At 40.5% G+C, this 14,394-nt stretch overlaps 1 protein-coding gene across 2 annotated transcripts in view; it reads right to left on the bottom strand.

The window, feature by feature from the left end:
* The window catches only part of Snx3 (sorting nexin 3), a 145,960-nt gene extending 140,157 nt beyond the window's left edge, over window positions 1–5,803 (bottom strand). Inside the window, exon 1 of one of the 2 annotated variants that reach the window (XM_053788417.2) lies at window positions 5,535–5,803. In XM_053788417.2, coding sequence (XP_053644392.1) covers window positions 5,535–5,699 — 165 coding nt within the window. In that variant the 5' untranslated portion in view covers window positions 5,700–5,803. The remainder of the gene's footprint in view (window positions 1–5,534) is intronic. The other variant, XM_053788408.2, reaches the window with a different exon arrangement.
* Window positions 5,804–14,394: the final 8,591 nt, after the last annotated feature.

Here is a 14,394-nt window from a genome sequence, read left to right as displayed (position 1 = left end):
AAGCTCATCATAGAAACCAAGGACCACAGGGCGACCAACTTTTTCTTTCAGAGACTCAGTGTTGCGATCCAGAGAGGAAATGCCTGCAGCATTCAGGGCACGCGGCCCACTGCAGGGGAGCTGGACGAAGTATTCAAGATGTAGCTCTGAGTTACCTATGTTGTATTACTTTCTGTTGTATTTTTGTGAATGTTTGGCCAATGTATTTTTGTCTTTAAATAAAACATACTTGAAATATATGGGGTGGTAGGAGAAAATTCTCAAACAGCTTCAAGGAAAACCATGAGTTTTCCCTGAAGCAAGTTTATTCTTTTCTCTGAGGATGAGGGTCCCTATGACAGTTCTAGAGATGGTACCTCCCTCAAGGTGGTACATCTCTCAAGCGATCATTTGTGAAAAGGCTAGGCAGTTGCATGAGGATTTAATTAGAAAAATGCCTGCAACTTGTGGTGATGCGAGTGAATTTAAGGCCAGCAAAGGTTGGTTTGAAAGATTTAAGAATCGTAGTGGCATACATAGTGTGATTAGGCATGGTGAGGCTGCCAGTTCAGACCACAAAGTGGCCGAAAAATATGTGCACGAATTCAAGGAGTACATAGAGGCTGAAGGATTGAAACCTGAACAAGTGTTTAATTGTGACGATGTGCAAACCTTTTTTGATGAAAATCACCCTGACAGTTACTGCAAGCCGTGTTGGCAGCCTGTACACTGACAATGTTGTGAACCACTTTAGGGAAGTCATAAAGGAACGAGAGGTACAGGTCTCTATGGACAGATATGTTGTGCGGGTTATTTGTGTATGTGTCCAGTGACTCTCAAGCTGGTCCTAGTGGCATTAATTAAAAGAAGGGAAGTAACCCCAGAAAAGGACTTGCTACCTCAAGTCCTAATGGAGGGGGATTCCCCTTCTAAACATTAAAAATTTCGACACTCTCCCCTCCTCCCATCCCATCAATCATCACCAGATCTTCATTAAAGGTAAGTGTCAATTATTCTATTGTGTTTATTCTATTATTATTGTTATTGTAATTATTCTATTGCATTAAACTTAATATTTCATGTGGTAAAAGTTTTTTTTTTTTTTTTTCATACTTTTGGGTGTCTTGCAGGGATTACCTGTAGTTTACCTGGAGAGAGTTTCGGGGGTCAACGCCCCCGCGGCCCGGTCTGTGACCAGGCCTCCTGGTGGATCAGCGCCTGATCAACCAGGCTGTTGCTGCTGGCTGCACGCAAACCAACGTACGAGCCACAGCCCGGCTGATCAGGAACTGACTTTAGGTGCTTGTCCAGTGCCAGCTTGAAGACTGCCAGGGGTCTGTTGGTAATCCCCCTTATGTGTGCTGGGAGGCAGTTGAACAGTCTCGGGCCCCTGACACTTATTGTATGGTCTCTTAACGTGCTAGTGACACCCCTGCTTTTCATTGGGGGGATGGTGCATCATCTGCCAAGTCTTTTGCTTTCGTAGTGAGTGATTTTCGTGTGCAAGTTCGGTACTAGTCCCTCTAGGATTTTCCAGGTGTATATAATCATGTATCTCTCCCTCCTGCGTTCCAGGGAATACAGGTTTAGAAACCTCAAGCGCTCCCAGTAATTGAGGTGTTTTATCTCCGTTATGCGCGCCGTGAAAGTTCTCTGTACATTTTCTAGGTCGGCAATTTCACCTGCCTTGAAAGGTGCTGTTAGAGTGCAGCAATATTCCAGCCTAGATAGAACAAGTGACCTGAAGAGTGTCATCATGGGCTTGGCCTCCCTAGTTTTGAAGGTTCTCATTATCCATCCTGTCATTTTTCTAGCAGATGCGATTGATACAATGTTATGGTCCTTGAAGGTGAGATCCTCCGACATTTCTTATGAGGAAAATTGATTTGCTTTCCGATAATTTTGGTTTACGATGAGCCCTCAGGAACGGATTAATAACGTGAACAGAGGGTCCACTGTACTCCTTGAATATTTCGCTATCATCAACTCTACGGCTTATTTATCTATCACAGTTCATCTAATATGAAATAATAAACAATATAAATAACATAGAAACCTGATAAATACTCTAGAACGAATAAAATATGTCATTACGTAACAGGCAGAGGCGGCCACAACCGCTCCCTCTTTGTTGTGGTAAACACTGCCATCTAGTGACGACCTTTTGAAGCCATTTATTATTATAATTATTATGTAGTACATTATTATTATATATGTATTATTACATATGTATTATTATTATTGTATTATATTATTATACTATTATTATACATTATTATTATTATTACAATATAAATAATTTGTAATTTTTATTCACACAAAAAATATAAGATTTACTGTTATGCCTTATTGCAATAATTGTATAATTAATGTCAAACCATTCATGACTGCATATTGGAATGAACATAGTCAAGCAAACGAGCATTTCTCTCTCGTTGAGCTCAATTTCAAGGTACTTTTCGCCATGAAAGCAATCAAAATCATATCTATTTCTGTACAGTAATATATCTTCCATTCTATCGAACGAGACCAAAAAAACAAGAATACAACCATAAAAACCATATGAAAACACCACTAAGGGGTGGCTAATTGCTGAGAAGTGAACTCCATTATTTATGCTCCGATTTCTTTCATTTTTGGTGTACGTTAAGGAGCATCTTTCCATCATACACTGCCCAAGTTTCAATAAGATAGTCCAACAAACAAATGAGATACAATTCCCTAGATCAAGAGCAAGAGTCCCTCACCAGAAAACCTCCAAACCCCTCATACACAAAACCTTTACCCCCTCCCTCCAACCTTTCCTAGGCCAACCCCAACCCAGCCTTCCTTCCACCACAGATTTATATGCTCTCCAAGTCATTCTATTTTGTTCAGTCCTCTCCAAATTTCTGAACCACCTTAACAACCCCTCCTCAGCTGTCTGGATAATACTTTTAGTAACCCTGCACCTCCTCCTAATTTCCAAACTACGGATTCTCTGCGTTATATTCACACCGCACAATGCCCTCAGACTTGCCATCTCCACTGCTTCCAGCCTTCTTGTTGCAACATTCAACACCCATGCTTCACACCCATATAAGAACGTTGGTATAACTATACTCTCATACATTCCCCTCTTTGCTTCCATGGATAACATTCTTTGTCTCCACAGACTCCTCAGTGCACCACTATCCTTTTTTCCTTCATCAATTGTAGGATTCACCTCTTATTTCATAGACAATCTGATACCTAATCTTTCATTACCTAAATTCTTTGTTATCCTTATCACTTTACTCTCCCTATGTTCACTTTTAATTTCCTTCTTTTATATACCCTACCAAACTCATCCACTAACTCTGCAATTTCTCTTCAGAATAATCAAAAGCACAAGATCACCAGCAAGAAGCAACTGACAACTTCCACTTTGTGATAGATTCTTTATCTATTAATCCCACACTTCTTGCCAACACCGGAGCATTTACTTCTCTTACAAACCCATCTATAAATATAATGAACAACCATGGTGACATCACGAAACCCTTATGGCCTACTTTTACTGCGAAATAATCTCCCTCGTCCCTACATACTCTAACCGGAGCCTCACTATCCTTGTAAAAACTCTTCACTGCTTCCAGTAACCTACCTCCTATTCCATACACCTGCAACATCTGCCACATTGCCTTCCCCCATCAACTCTATCATACATCTTTTACAAATCCATGAATGTAACAAAAACCTCCTTACCTTCATCTAAATACTGTTCACCTGTATGCTTCATTGTAAACACTTGGTCTACACACTCCCTAAAACCTCCTTGTTCATCTGTGATCTTGGTCTCCATCTTATTCTAAATTCTTTAAATAACTACCATACACTTAACAGGTATACTCAAGAGGCTTATTCCTCTATAATTTTTATATATTTTCATTCCCTGAAGTTTGCACACAGAGCTGCATCTACCACTTTTTTGGACTATGACATTAACTTGTCCAAATCTTCCTGAAGTTCAATGGTATCTTCCTCTAAATAAATCAGACCCATTTTTGTTCATAGCAAATTTACTCACACTATTCCAGCATCAAGAGGCCTATTTATAAGCCCTGCCTCAATACACGAGATGATATTCCCCTCCTATACCTTATTTTACTACTTTAACAACTGTGGTAATATCAAAAGTCAGCAAATTTGTGAACTTGTGTTGCAACTCATTTTTAAAGGCGGTTTCTAATTACATCTACTATTATGAATTTTAATAGTCTGACATCAGTAGTGAAGGCAGACAGCGGTAATTTGCTATGACTTCTCTCACATTTAAAAAAAAAAAAAAAGGAATCACATTAACCATCTTCCACACATCAGATGCAATGACCATTTGTTAGAGGCTCATTAAGTTTATCTTACATTTTTTAAAAACCCTTGAAAACCCAGTGTCAGGACCCAGGGCTTTGCTTTAAGAAGTTCAACCGTTTAATAACCCTTTAGTGATTTATTACACATTACATATTTTCCTCAGGTCAACTATAATTTAGATTTTCTGTCGTGAAAATACTAACAAATTAAATATCAGATTTCTTTCTCAGTGTGAGTAAGCTGTCCAGAGGGAGTTTTAACATTTGTTCTATATACTTGTGAACAAAAGACTTTTGGATTTGCCTTAGATTCCTTCACAACTTCAGTTGCAGTTTCTTATATTTATACCACTTCGTTAACCTCTTTTTAATATGAAAATATTGGATCATAAGGTGACCCATTCCTCTTGATATAACTATAAATTCCTCTCTTTCCCATAAGATGTTTTAGCCTTTTGATTATCAATTTCAGATAATTTATATTTGACTGAACTTCTCTAAGAATAACTGATATTCTTTGGACAGTTTTTCTAGTATATTTTCTATAAAATGGCAGTAACAAGTTTCAGGATTAATATACCTGCAATACTTTGTATAACTGGCTTTCCTTTGTATCATAACTGTAAAGTGAACTGTAACCCTAAACAGTAAATATGTATACCCTTGATATACCTTTGAAAAGTTTCGAGAATTTATCTACTCTGAGCCCGGCCATGGGCCAGGCTCGTCATGTATCTTCCGAAAAAATATATTTTGTTTTAACTGATAATGATAGTTCTCCTCACTACCCCAACTAAAGAAGTCTGCTCTGCATGTCCAGTCTATTCTGAAAAACGAAAATCTGGAACCTTAGTGCATTATTTTTCAGCGAGAATATAGTGTGTAGGTGGGCCAGGTATAATGTAGGCACTGGCACCACACACGGGTGCCATGCCAGGCCCTGGTAGTACCCACTACACCTTCATCACTCACACAGGTTAAACATCAACCTTCCAGAAGTTACACCTACCAAAACAACACATTCATAATCAAATTTTAACTCCACACACAACTTGGAAGGCATCGTAATTTTAATCAGATAAATTTCAGTGAACAATACGTATGATTTATTACATAGTACCTACGTACTCTCCACAAGCTAAAATATACTAATACTTCAGATGATTAGCTAGGAAATATGCATGCAGATTATGCAGTAATCCGGAGAAGGCAAGAAACACCTACCCGCATCCGAACTTCATAGTCAGTATATCTTTTGTTGCCGACACCATGAGTGATTGGGTTTACTACGTCGATCTCGAGGAAGTTTGCTGGAGCAGCGTAGGCATCGTCTAGAGTTTGTTTCTTGGAGACGAGGCGACGTGTAGAGTCATTGGTCATGTCAGCCATGTTGACTGCTGCGAGTCACAACACTGTCTCCACCCACCCAGCCAGCCACCCAGCCAGCCAGTCAGCCAGCCAGCCAGCCACCCAGCCAGTCAGCCAGCCTCATGAATACCACCAACATTAAGGATCTTATTGCGGATACATACCTATTGTATGTTGCCAAATTATGCTTACATTAGCCTCTTTCTACCCATTAACTTTATTATAAAAATTTTATAGTTATGTTTATTTAGGAAAACCAGTCATAAATGTTATTCATTTCATAAATATTAAATAAATACATTTTTTATCTCCAGTTCCTGTATGAGTGGTGATGTAAGGTGGTGATGGTAACACTTTCACAATCACAATACTCTCATCCTTAACTAATTTTTTCCTGTTATTTACCAATATTGCTCCCATATTTTAGTTGTATTTTGGTTGAAAGAATCCACTCATGAGTTTGGAAAACAGCCGTCCTAAAATTTAGTATGACCTTTTAAGCAAAGATATTGATATAATCAAAATAATGATTACATATCTCACTAACTACAATACATTTAACAGAATACAAATGAACTTTATCTTGTATCTATGTATCCTGTTATGGTAGATCCTTTGATGAGGGTCAGGAAGGATTCCTCCTCCAACTCGGTGACCTTTTACTCCCTTTCCTGCCCACAAACCTGAGTTATAAAGAATGATGATCGTTTTTGTTTCTTAAAAAGAAGAGTATACAAGTGACATAGGACTAGTTGACATTACTATCATACTAGAACAGCCCCTGTTTAATGCAGAGTATTTCGGGAGGCATTAAAGTTAACGTAAAACTACTGAACAATTAATAATGTTAGTTTGCTGGAATCCTAGTTTGTAATCTTTGCTACTGAGTATAACAATATGGTTTATGATTTGTGACATACTGATTTTTTTATAATAGTATGGAATAACATGTGTAGTGGCGAATACAGAAGTAGAGCATATTTTTGGTTATTACACATGTTGAAATATATTGGTAATAGAACAACAGTATGAGTGCTAACATGATGTGGATAAACAGGGTTGCTGTTGATAAATTGGGCTTTAACTTAACAGAATTTAGGTCAGGTTAATGTGCTTTTTTAATTATATTTTTTAAACAAATTGTAGATAGAGAACTTTTTTACAGCTTCTGGTGTATACCTGGAGGGTGACCAGAGGTCAATGCCCCCGCGGCCCGGTCCATGACCAGGCCTCGCTGTGGATCAGGATCCACACACAATCCAACGTGCGACCCACAGCCCGGTTGGTCAGATAAGTGAGTTCCAGATTTTAGGGCCCTTTATTTGTGTGGAAAATTCTGGATTTTCCTAAATTCAGCATGTGTAAATTTGAATAATACAATAATTGTGTAATAAAATGTGATGCTGATTTGACCCTTTCGAGAAATTTCGAGTGAAGGTGTAGAACAGCTGCTAAGTGACGCCGGAGAGAGCGACATTGAATTTAATGTGTGAACATTGGACTGAGTTGTGCAATGTGATCGGGAGTTCTCGAAGGTCAGTTGTGTTTTTTTGTGTGGGGGGGGGGACTGAATTTGTAATTAGGAACCCAAGTTAATGTCCGCTGCTGAAGAATTGGGACAGGAAATTTGTGTGACCTCAAGAATTATGTGTGGATGACAGAAAATATGGGATGCGAACATCACTCACAGGGAAGTGCACCATTAGTCCTTGCATATAAATCTCTAGCTGGCCAGTGTAGGGTCTAGGTGTTAGGCAGGTGCTGTGGTGCGATCCATCTACAGTAATTAAATGGTAAGTGTTAATACCAAATATATTTTGTGTACCCAGCAAGCCTAATTATATACAGTTCACAACCTTAATTTACCAGAATAGCTGGTTTTAATATTATAATTGTTAATTTAATGTCAGGTATTGGTTTTTGTGAGAGTGGTAGGGAGTGGGCAATAAGGGAGTTACAGTTCAGCGACTTGCTGTGACTTAACATGGGTTCCTGTATACCTTGTACATGTAGTAAATAAAGATATTATTGTTCAAATTCAGGCCGAGAAACTGCAGTTTGGCCACAAAGATGCGAGACTATTAGCTGAATTTTTGACGACACTGACGATCACTGAGACCCACATAAAGGATCACTTGGACAACGAAATATGGATCCCAGGTTACAACCTATACAGATGTGACAGAGTGAACAGGCAAAAAGGGGGGGGGTTGGCCTGTACATTGCAGAGTCACTTGTTTGCACAGAACTGCTAAATGCATCAAATGGTGTAGTGGAAGTTTTAGCAGTAAAGGTCGAGAACCAAAACCTAGTCATTGTGGTAGTCTACAAGCCTTCGGATGCAACATCCCACCAATTCCAGGAACAGCTGCTAAAATTTGACCACTGTCTGAAAAATCTTCCAGCTCCTGCACCCAACATCTTGCTCCTGGGGGATTTCAACTTAAGGCACCTAAAATGGAGGAATATAGCAAATAATATTGTTGCAGTAATAACACCAGGAGGCAGCTCTGATGAAAACTCACACACGAGCTTTTAAATCTCTGCACAAAATTCAATTTAAGCCAGCAAATAATAGAGCCTACTAGACTGGAGAATACACTAGACCTCATCTTCACTAACAATGATGATCTGATAAGAAATGTCACCACATCAAAAACAATATACTCAGATCACAACATAATTGAGGTTCAGACATGTATGCGTGGAGACCCAGACCGACATAATGAGACTAGTCACGAGGGAGCATTCACCAAATTCAACTTCAATAACAAAAACATAAAGTGGGACCAAGTAAACCAAGTCCTAACCGATATAAGCTGGGAAGATATACTAAGCAACACAGACCCCAACTTATGCCTAGAACAGATTAACTTGGTGGCACTCGATGTATGCACAAGGCTTATTCCTCTAAGAAAAAGGAGGAGTAGATGTAAAATAGAAAAAGACAGGCGCTCCCTTTACAGGCGACGGAAAAGAATAACAGAGCGGCTAAAAGAGGTCAATATATCTGAAATGCGTAGGGAGACACTGGTCAGAGAAATAGCAAGCATCGAACTTAAGCTAAAGGAATCTTATAGGAGTCAGGAATCGCGGGAAGAACTAAAAGCCATAAATGAAATCGAAAGAAACCCAAAGTATTTCTTCTCCTATGCCAAATCAAAGTCGAAAACAACGTCCAGTATTGGGCCCCTACTTAAACAAGATGGGTCCTACACAGATGACAGCAAGGAAATGAGTGAGCTACTCAAGTCCCAATACGACTCAGTTTTGAGCAAGCCGCTAACCAGATTAGATTTTAGATTTTGCCACCGAAGTGGCTAGTTTATTGTGCACCCCATATCCATCTAACCAGACTGAGAGTCGAAGATCAAAATGAATTTTTTATGAGAGAGCCACAAAATTTGGTTAACACAAGCCTATCCGATGTTATCCTGACGCCAAATGACTTCGAACAGGCGATAAATGACATGCCCATGCACTCTGCCCCAGGGCCAGACTCATGGAACTCCGTGTTCATCAAGAACTGCAAGAAGCCCCTATCACGAGCCTTTTCCATCCTATGGAGAGGGAGCATGGACACGGGGGTCGTCCCACAGTTACTAAAAACAACAGACATAGCCCCACTCCACAAAGGGGGCAGTAAAGCAACAGCAAAGAACTACAGACCGATAGCACTAACATCCCATATCATAAAAATCTTTGAAAGGGTCCTAAGAAGCATGATCACCACCCATCTAGAAACCCATCAGTTACACAACCCAGGGCAACATGGGTTTAGAACAGGTCGCTCCTGTCTGTCTCAACTATTGGATCACTACGACAAGGTCCTAAATGCACTAGAAGATAAAAAGAATGCAGATGTAATATATACAGACTTTGCAAAAGCCTTCGACAAGTGTGACCATGGCGTAATAGCGCACAAAATGCGTGCTAAAGGAATAACAGGAAGAGTCGGTCGATGGATCTATAATTTCCTCACTAACAGAACACAGAGAGTAGTCGTCAACAGAGTAAAGTCCGAGGCAGCTACGGTGAAAAGCTCTGTTCCACAAGGCACAGTACTCGCTCCTATCTTGTTCCTCATCCTCATATCTGACATAGACAAGGATGTCAGCCACAGCACCGTGTCTTCCTTTGCAGATGACACCCGAATCTGCATGGCAGTGTCTTCCATTGCAGACACTGCAAGGCTCCAGGCGGACATCAACCGAATCTTTCAGTGGGCTGCAGAAAACAATATGAAGTTCAACGATGAGAAATTTCAATTACTCAGATATGGTAAACACGAGGAAATTAAATCTTCATCAGAGTACAAAACAAATTCTGGCCACAAAATAGAGCGAAACACCAACGTCAAAGACCTGGGAGTGATCATGTCGGAGGATCTCACCTTCAAGGACCATAACATTGTATCAATCGCATCTGCTAGAAAAATGACAGGATGGATAATGAGAACCTTCAAAACTAGGGAGGCCAAGCCCATGATGACACTCTTCAGGTCACTTGTTCTATCTAGGCTGGAATATTGCTGCACACTAACAGCACCTTTCAAGGCAGGTGAAATTGCTGACCTAGAAAATGTAGAGAACCTTCACGGTGCGCATAACGGAGATAAAACACCTCAATTACTGGGAGCACTTGAGGTTCCTAAAGAGTACAAAACAAATTCTGGCCACAAAATAGAGCGAAACACCAACGTCAAAGACCTGGGAGTGATCATGTCGGAGGATCTCACCTTCAAGGACCATAACATTGTATCAATCGCATCTGCTAGAAAAATGACAGGATGGATAATGAGAACCTTCAAAACTAGGGAGGCCAAGCCCATGATGACACTCTTCAGGTCACTTGTTCTATCTAGGCTGGAATATTGCTGCACACTAACAGCACCTTTCAAGGCAGGTGAAATTGCTGACCTAGAAAATGTACAGAGAACCTTCACGGTGCGCATAACGGAGATAAAACACCTCAATTACTGGGAGCACTTGAGGTTCCTAAAACTGTATTCCCTGGAATGCAGGAGGGAGAGATACATGATTATATACACCTGGAAAATCCTAGAGGGACTAGTACCGAACTTGCACACGAAAATCACTCACTACGAAAGCAAAAGACTTGGCAGACGATGCAACATCCCCCCAATGAAAAGCAGGGGTGTCACTAGCACGTTAAGAGACCATACAATAAGTGTTAGGGGCCCGAGACTGTTCAACTGCCTCCCAGCATACATAAGGGGGATTACCAACAGACCCCTGGCAGTCTTCAAGCTGGCACTGGACAAGCACCTAAAGTCGGTTCCTGACCAGCCGGGCTGTGGCTCGTACGTTGGTTTGCGTGCAGCCAGCAGCAACAGCCTGGTTGATCAGGCTCTGATCCACCAGGAGGCCTGGTCACAGACCGGGCCGCGGGGGAGTTGACCCCCGGAACTCTCTCCAGGTAAACAACTAGTGTCTACAAATAACAAATGATGTTCTTCCCGGCATCACTTAGGAGGTGTTCTGCACCCCCCCCCTCACTCGAAATTTCTCGAAAGGGTCAAATCAGCATCATATGTTATGATACAATTATTGAATTATTCAAATTTACACATGCCGAATTTAGGAAAATGCAAAATTTTCCACATCTGGATTAAATATGACAAATTTTGCATCGTCTGCTAACAGGACTGGTTGAAGTTCCTGGGAGGCGTTTGGCAGGTCATTTATGTAGATGAAAAATAATAGTGGGCTAAGGACGCTACCCTGAGACACTCCTGTGTTGATAGTTTATGTTAATGAATTAGTGTCATTGTCACATGTTGATGTCTCTCAGTAAAGTAAGGCAGGACTTTTTTGAAAGCGAGCATAACCTTTGATTCTGTGTGAATAATTCATTGCCCTTGAAACTTGAGCTATCAAAACTTTGCGGCCCAGTCCCTGGGCCCATTATGTACCTCTAATATTTTTGACTACCGCCCACAGGATGGGTATGGGGTGCATAATAAAGATATTTAACTGTGTTTGGCTTCTGACATAAAGATGCCATAATTGATATTCATGGAGTTGATTAGAGCATTTATGAATAATAGATAATCAGTTACAATTAATGTATCAACCTTAGATGCAAGGAGTATAGCAAACAGTTCAAGTTTGAAGAGTAGAAGTATAATTGTTGATGGATGCTGTATGACAACAGTGACACTACCAGCTGCCTCAGTGGATAGGCGAAAATAGCTCATCATACATAATTTGTGGAAGAGAATGCTGTATGACTAAGATATTACTACAGCATAAGACATCCTGTTTGGCTTCAAGATAAAGCTTTGGTTGTGATTTAAGAAGTTTTTCTGGGGGAAATGAGGAACAGTGGTTTGGAATGGCGTAATTTCCCTTGGTGCAGGGAAATGTCGCTGTTGTCTTGCTTGACATAGATCATGCATCTTGTTAATGCGGAGGTCACTTCCACTCTTTATGATCCATCTGAAGAAAGGTTGGAGGGCTTCGGTGCAAGGATTTGGATGGGTTTGCTTGAGCATATTGACCCCAGTGAGGACATTTCTTTCATTGACACTATCTCTGATGCTTGGGATATTAAGTTCTTCAGCCACTTGTTTAGAATTGTGGCGGTACGGGGATAATATTTTTGTGACCTAATTCATGTCTGCATAAATAACTCATTACGATTGTAACCAGATATAATCATTACCACTGTAACTTGTTCAACTATCATAACTTTGCTGCCCAGTCAATGGACCCATTATGTGCCTCTAATCTTTTGACTACCACCCACACTATGAGTATGAGGTGCATGATAAATATATTAAACTGAACTAACTACTGCATCTAACCAAGTGTCGGAGCCTATGTCTTTGACCCTCTATGTACCTCTGATATTCTTTTGACAGTCATTCTGTAGGATGGGCGGGAGTTGCATAATTAAGACTATCAAAGAACACCCATCAAAATTTTGTACTTATACATCATTTCAAAAATGAATTTTATAATTTCTTTTGTTTAATGACCTCTGTGACTGAACAGTACTCACGAATATTTTAACCTTTAAACAAATAGATATATCATTCGAATTTTATGATATCTTTTATATTAATTTCTACCTCTTTAAGAAATGGGAAGCAAAATTTCATAGTGTGATCTTTTTACAAATAACAAACATTGTTAAGGAACGTTTTCCAGTCACATGACCCAAATTTTTTTTTGGAATGTCGTCGACCTGGTTAACTATGAATGTTGTGAGAGTACATAATGGTTATCGTGAACCTCTGCTAACTCTAGTTATCTCATTACAACCTAACATGTGTAGGTGATACAGCGACTGCACGATAAGTGTACAATAGCTGTTACTTCACGTTATCTTCAACCCACAGCCACACTCTTGTATATAGTTCACCATCAATATATGAACGCTTCACTTTGAAATAATGAAAAAGACATTTTTGAAAATCGTTTTGTTTTTAATGTACAGAATATGAGTGCATGGACACGGGGGTCGTCCCACAGTTACTAAAAACAACAGACATAGCCCCACTCCACAAAGGGGGCAGTAAAGCAATAGCAAAGAAATACAGACCGATAGCGCTAACATCCCATATCATAAAAATCTTTGAAAGGGTCCTAAGAAGCAAGATCGTCACCCATCTAGATACCCATCAGTTACACAACCCAGGTCAACATGGGTTTAGAGCAGGTCGCTCCTGTCTGTCTCAACTACTGGATCACTACGACAAGGCCCTAGATGCACTAGAAGACAAACAGAATGCAGATGTAATATACACAGACTTTGCAAAAGCCTTCGACAAGTGTGACCACGGCTTAATAGCCACAAAATGCGTGCTAAAGGAATAGGAAGAAAAGTTGGTAGATGGAGCTATAATTTCCTGACAAATAGAATACAAAGAGTAGCAGTCAACAGAGAAAAGTCTGAGGCGGCTACGGTGAAAAGCTCGGTTCCATAAGGCACAGTACTCGCTCACATCTTGTTCCTCATCCTCATATCTGACATAGACAAGGATGTAAGCCACAGCACCGTGTCTTCCTTTGCAGATGACACCCGAATCTGCATGACAGTGTCTTCCATTGAAGACCCTGCAAGGCTCCAGGCGGACATCAACAAAATCTTTCAGTGGGCTGCAGAAAACAATATGAAGTTCAACGGTGAGAAATTTCACCTACTCCGATATGGTAAACGTTTACCTGGAAAGAGTTCCGGGGGTCAATGCCCCCGCGGCCCGGTCTGTGACCAGGCCTCATAGTGGATCAGAGCCTGATCAACCAGGCTGTTACTGCTGGCTGCACGCAATCCAACATACGAACCACAGCCAGGCTGGTCAGGTACCGACTTTAGGTGCTTGTCCAGTGTCTGCTTGAAGACAGCCAGGGGTCTATTGGTAATCCCCCTTATGTATTTTGGGAGGCAGTTGAACAGTCTTGGGCCCCTGACACTTATTGTGTTTTCTCTTAACGTGCTAGTGACACCCCTGCTTTTCATTGGGGAGATGTTGCATCGTCTGCCGAGTCTTTTGCTTTCGTAGTGAGTGATTTTCGTGTGCAAGTTCGGTACTAGTCCCTCTAGGATTTTCCAGTTGTATATAATCATGTATCTCTCCCGCCTGCGTTCCAGGGAGTACAAGTTCAAGAACTTCAAGTGCTCCCAATAATTGAGGTGTTTTTTCTCCGTTATGCGCGCCGTGAAGGTTCTCTGTGCATTTTCTAGGTCA

The sequence above is a fragment of the Cherax quadricarinatus genome, chromosome 31 (assembly GCF_038502225.1).
Source record: "Cherax quadricarinatus isolate ZL_2023a chromosome 31, ASM3850222v1, whole genome shotgun sequence".
Taxonomy (NCBI): domain Eukaryota; kingdom Metazoa; phylum Arthropoda; class Malacostraca; order Decapoda; family Parastacidae; genus Cherax; species Cherax quadricarinatus.
The sequence above is the reverse complement of the archived record's forward strand: the minus strand, read 5'-3'. Positions and strand labels throughout refer to the sequence as shown.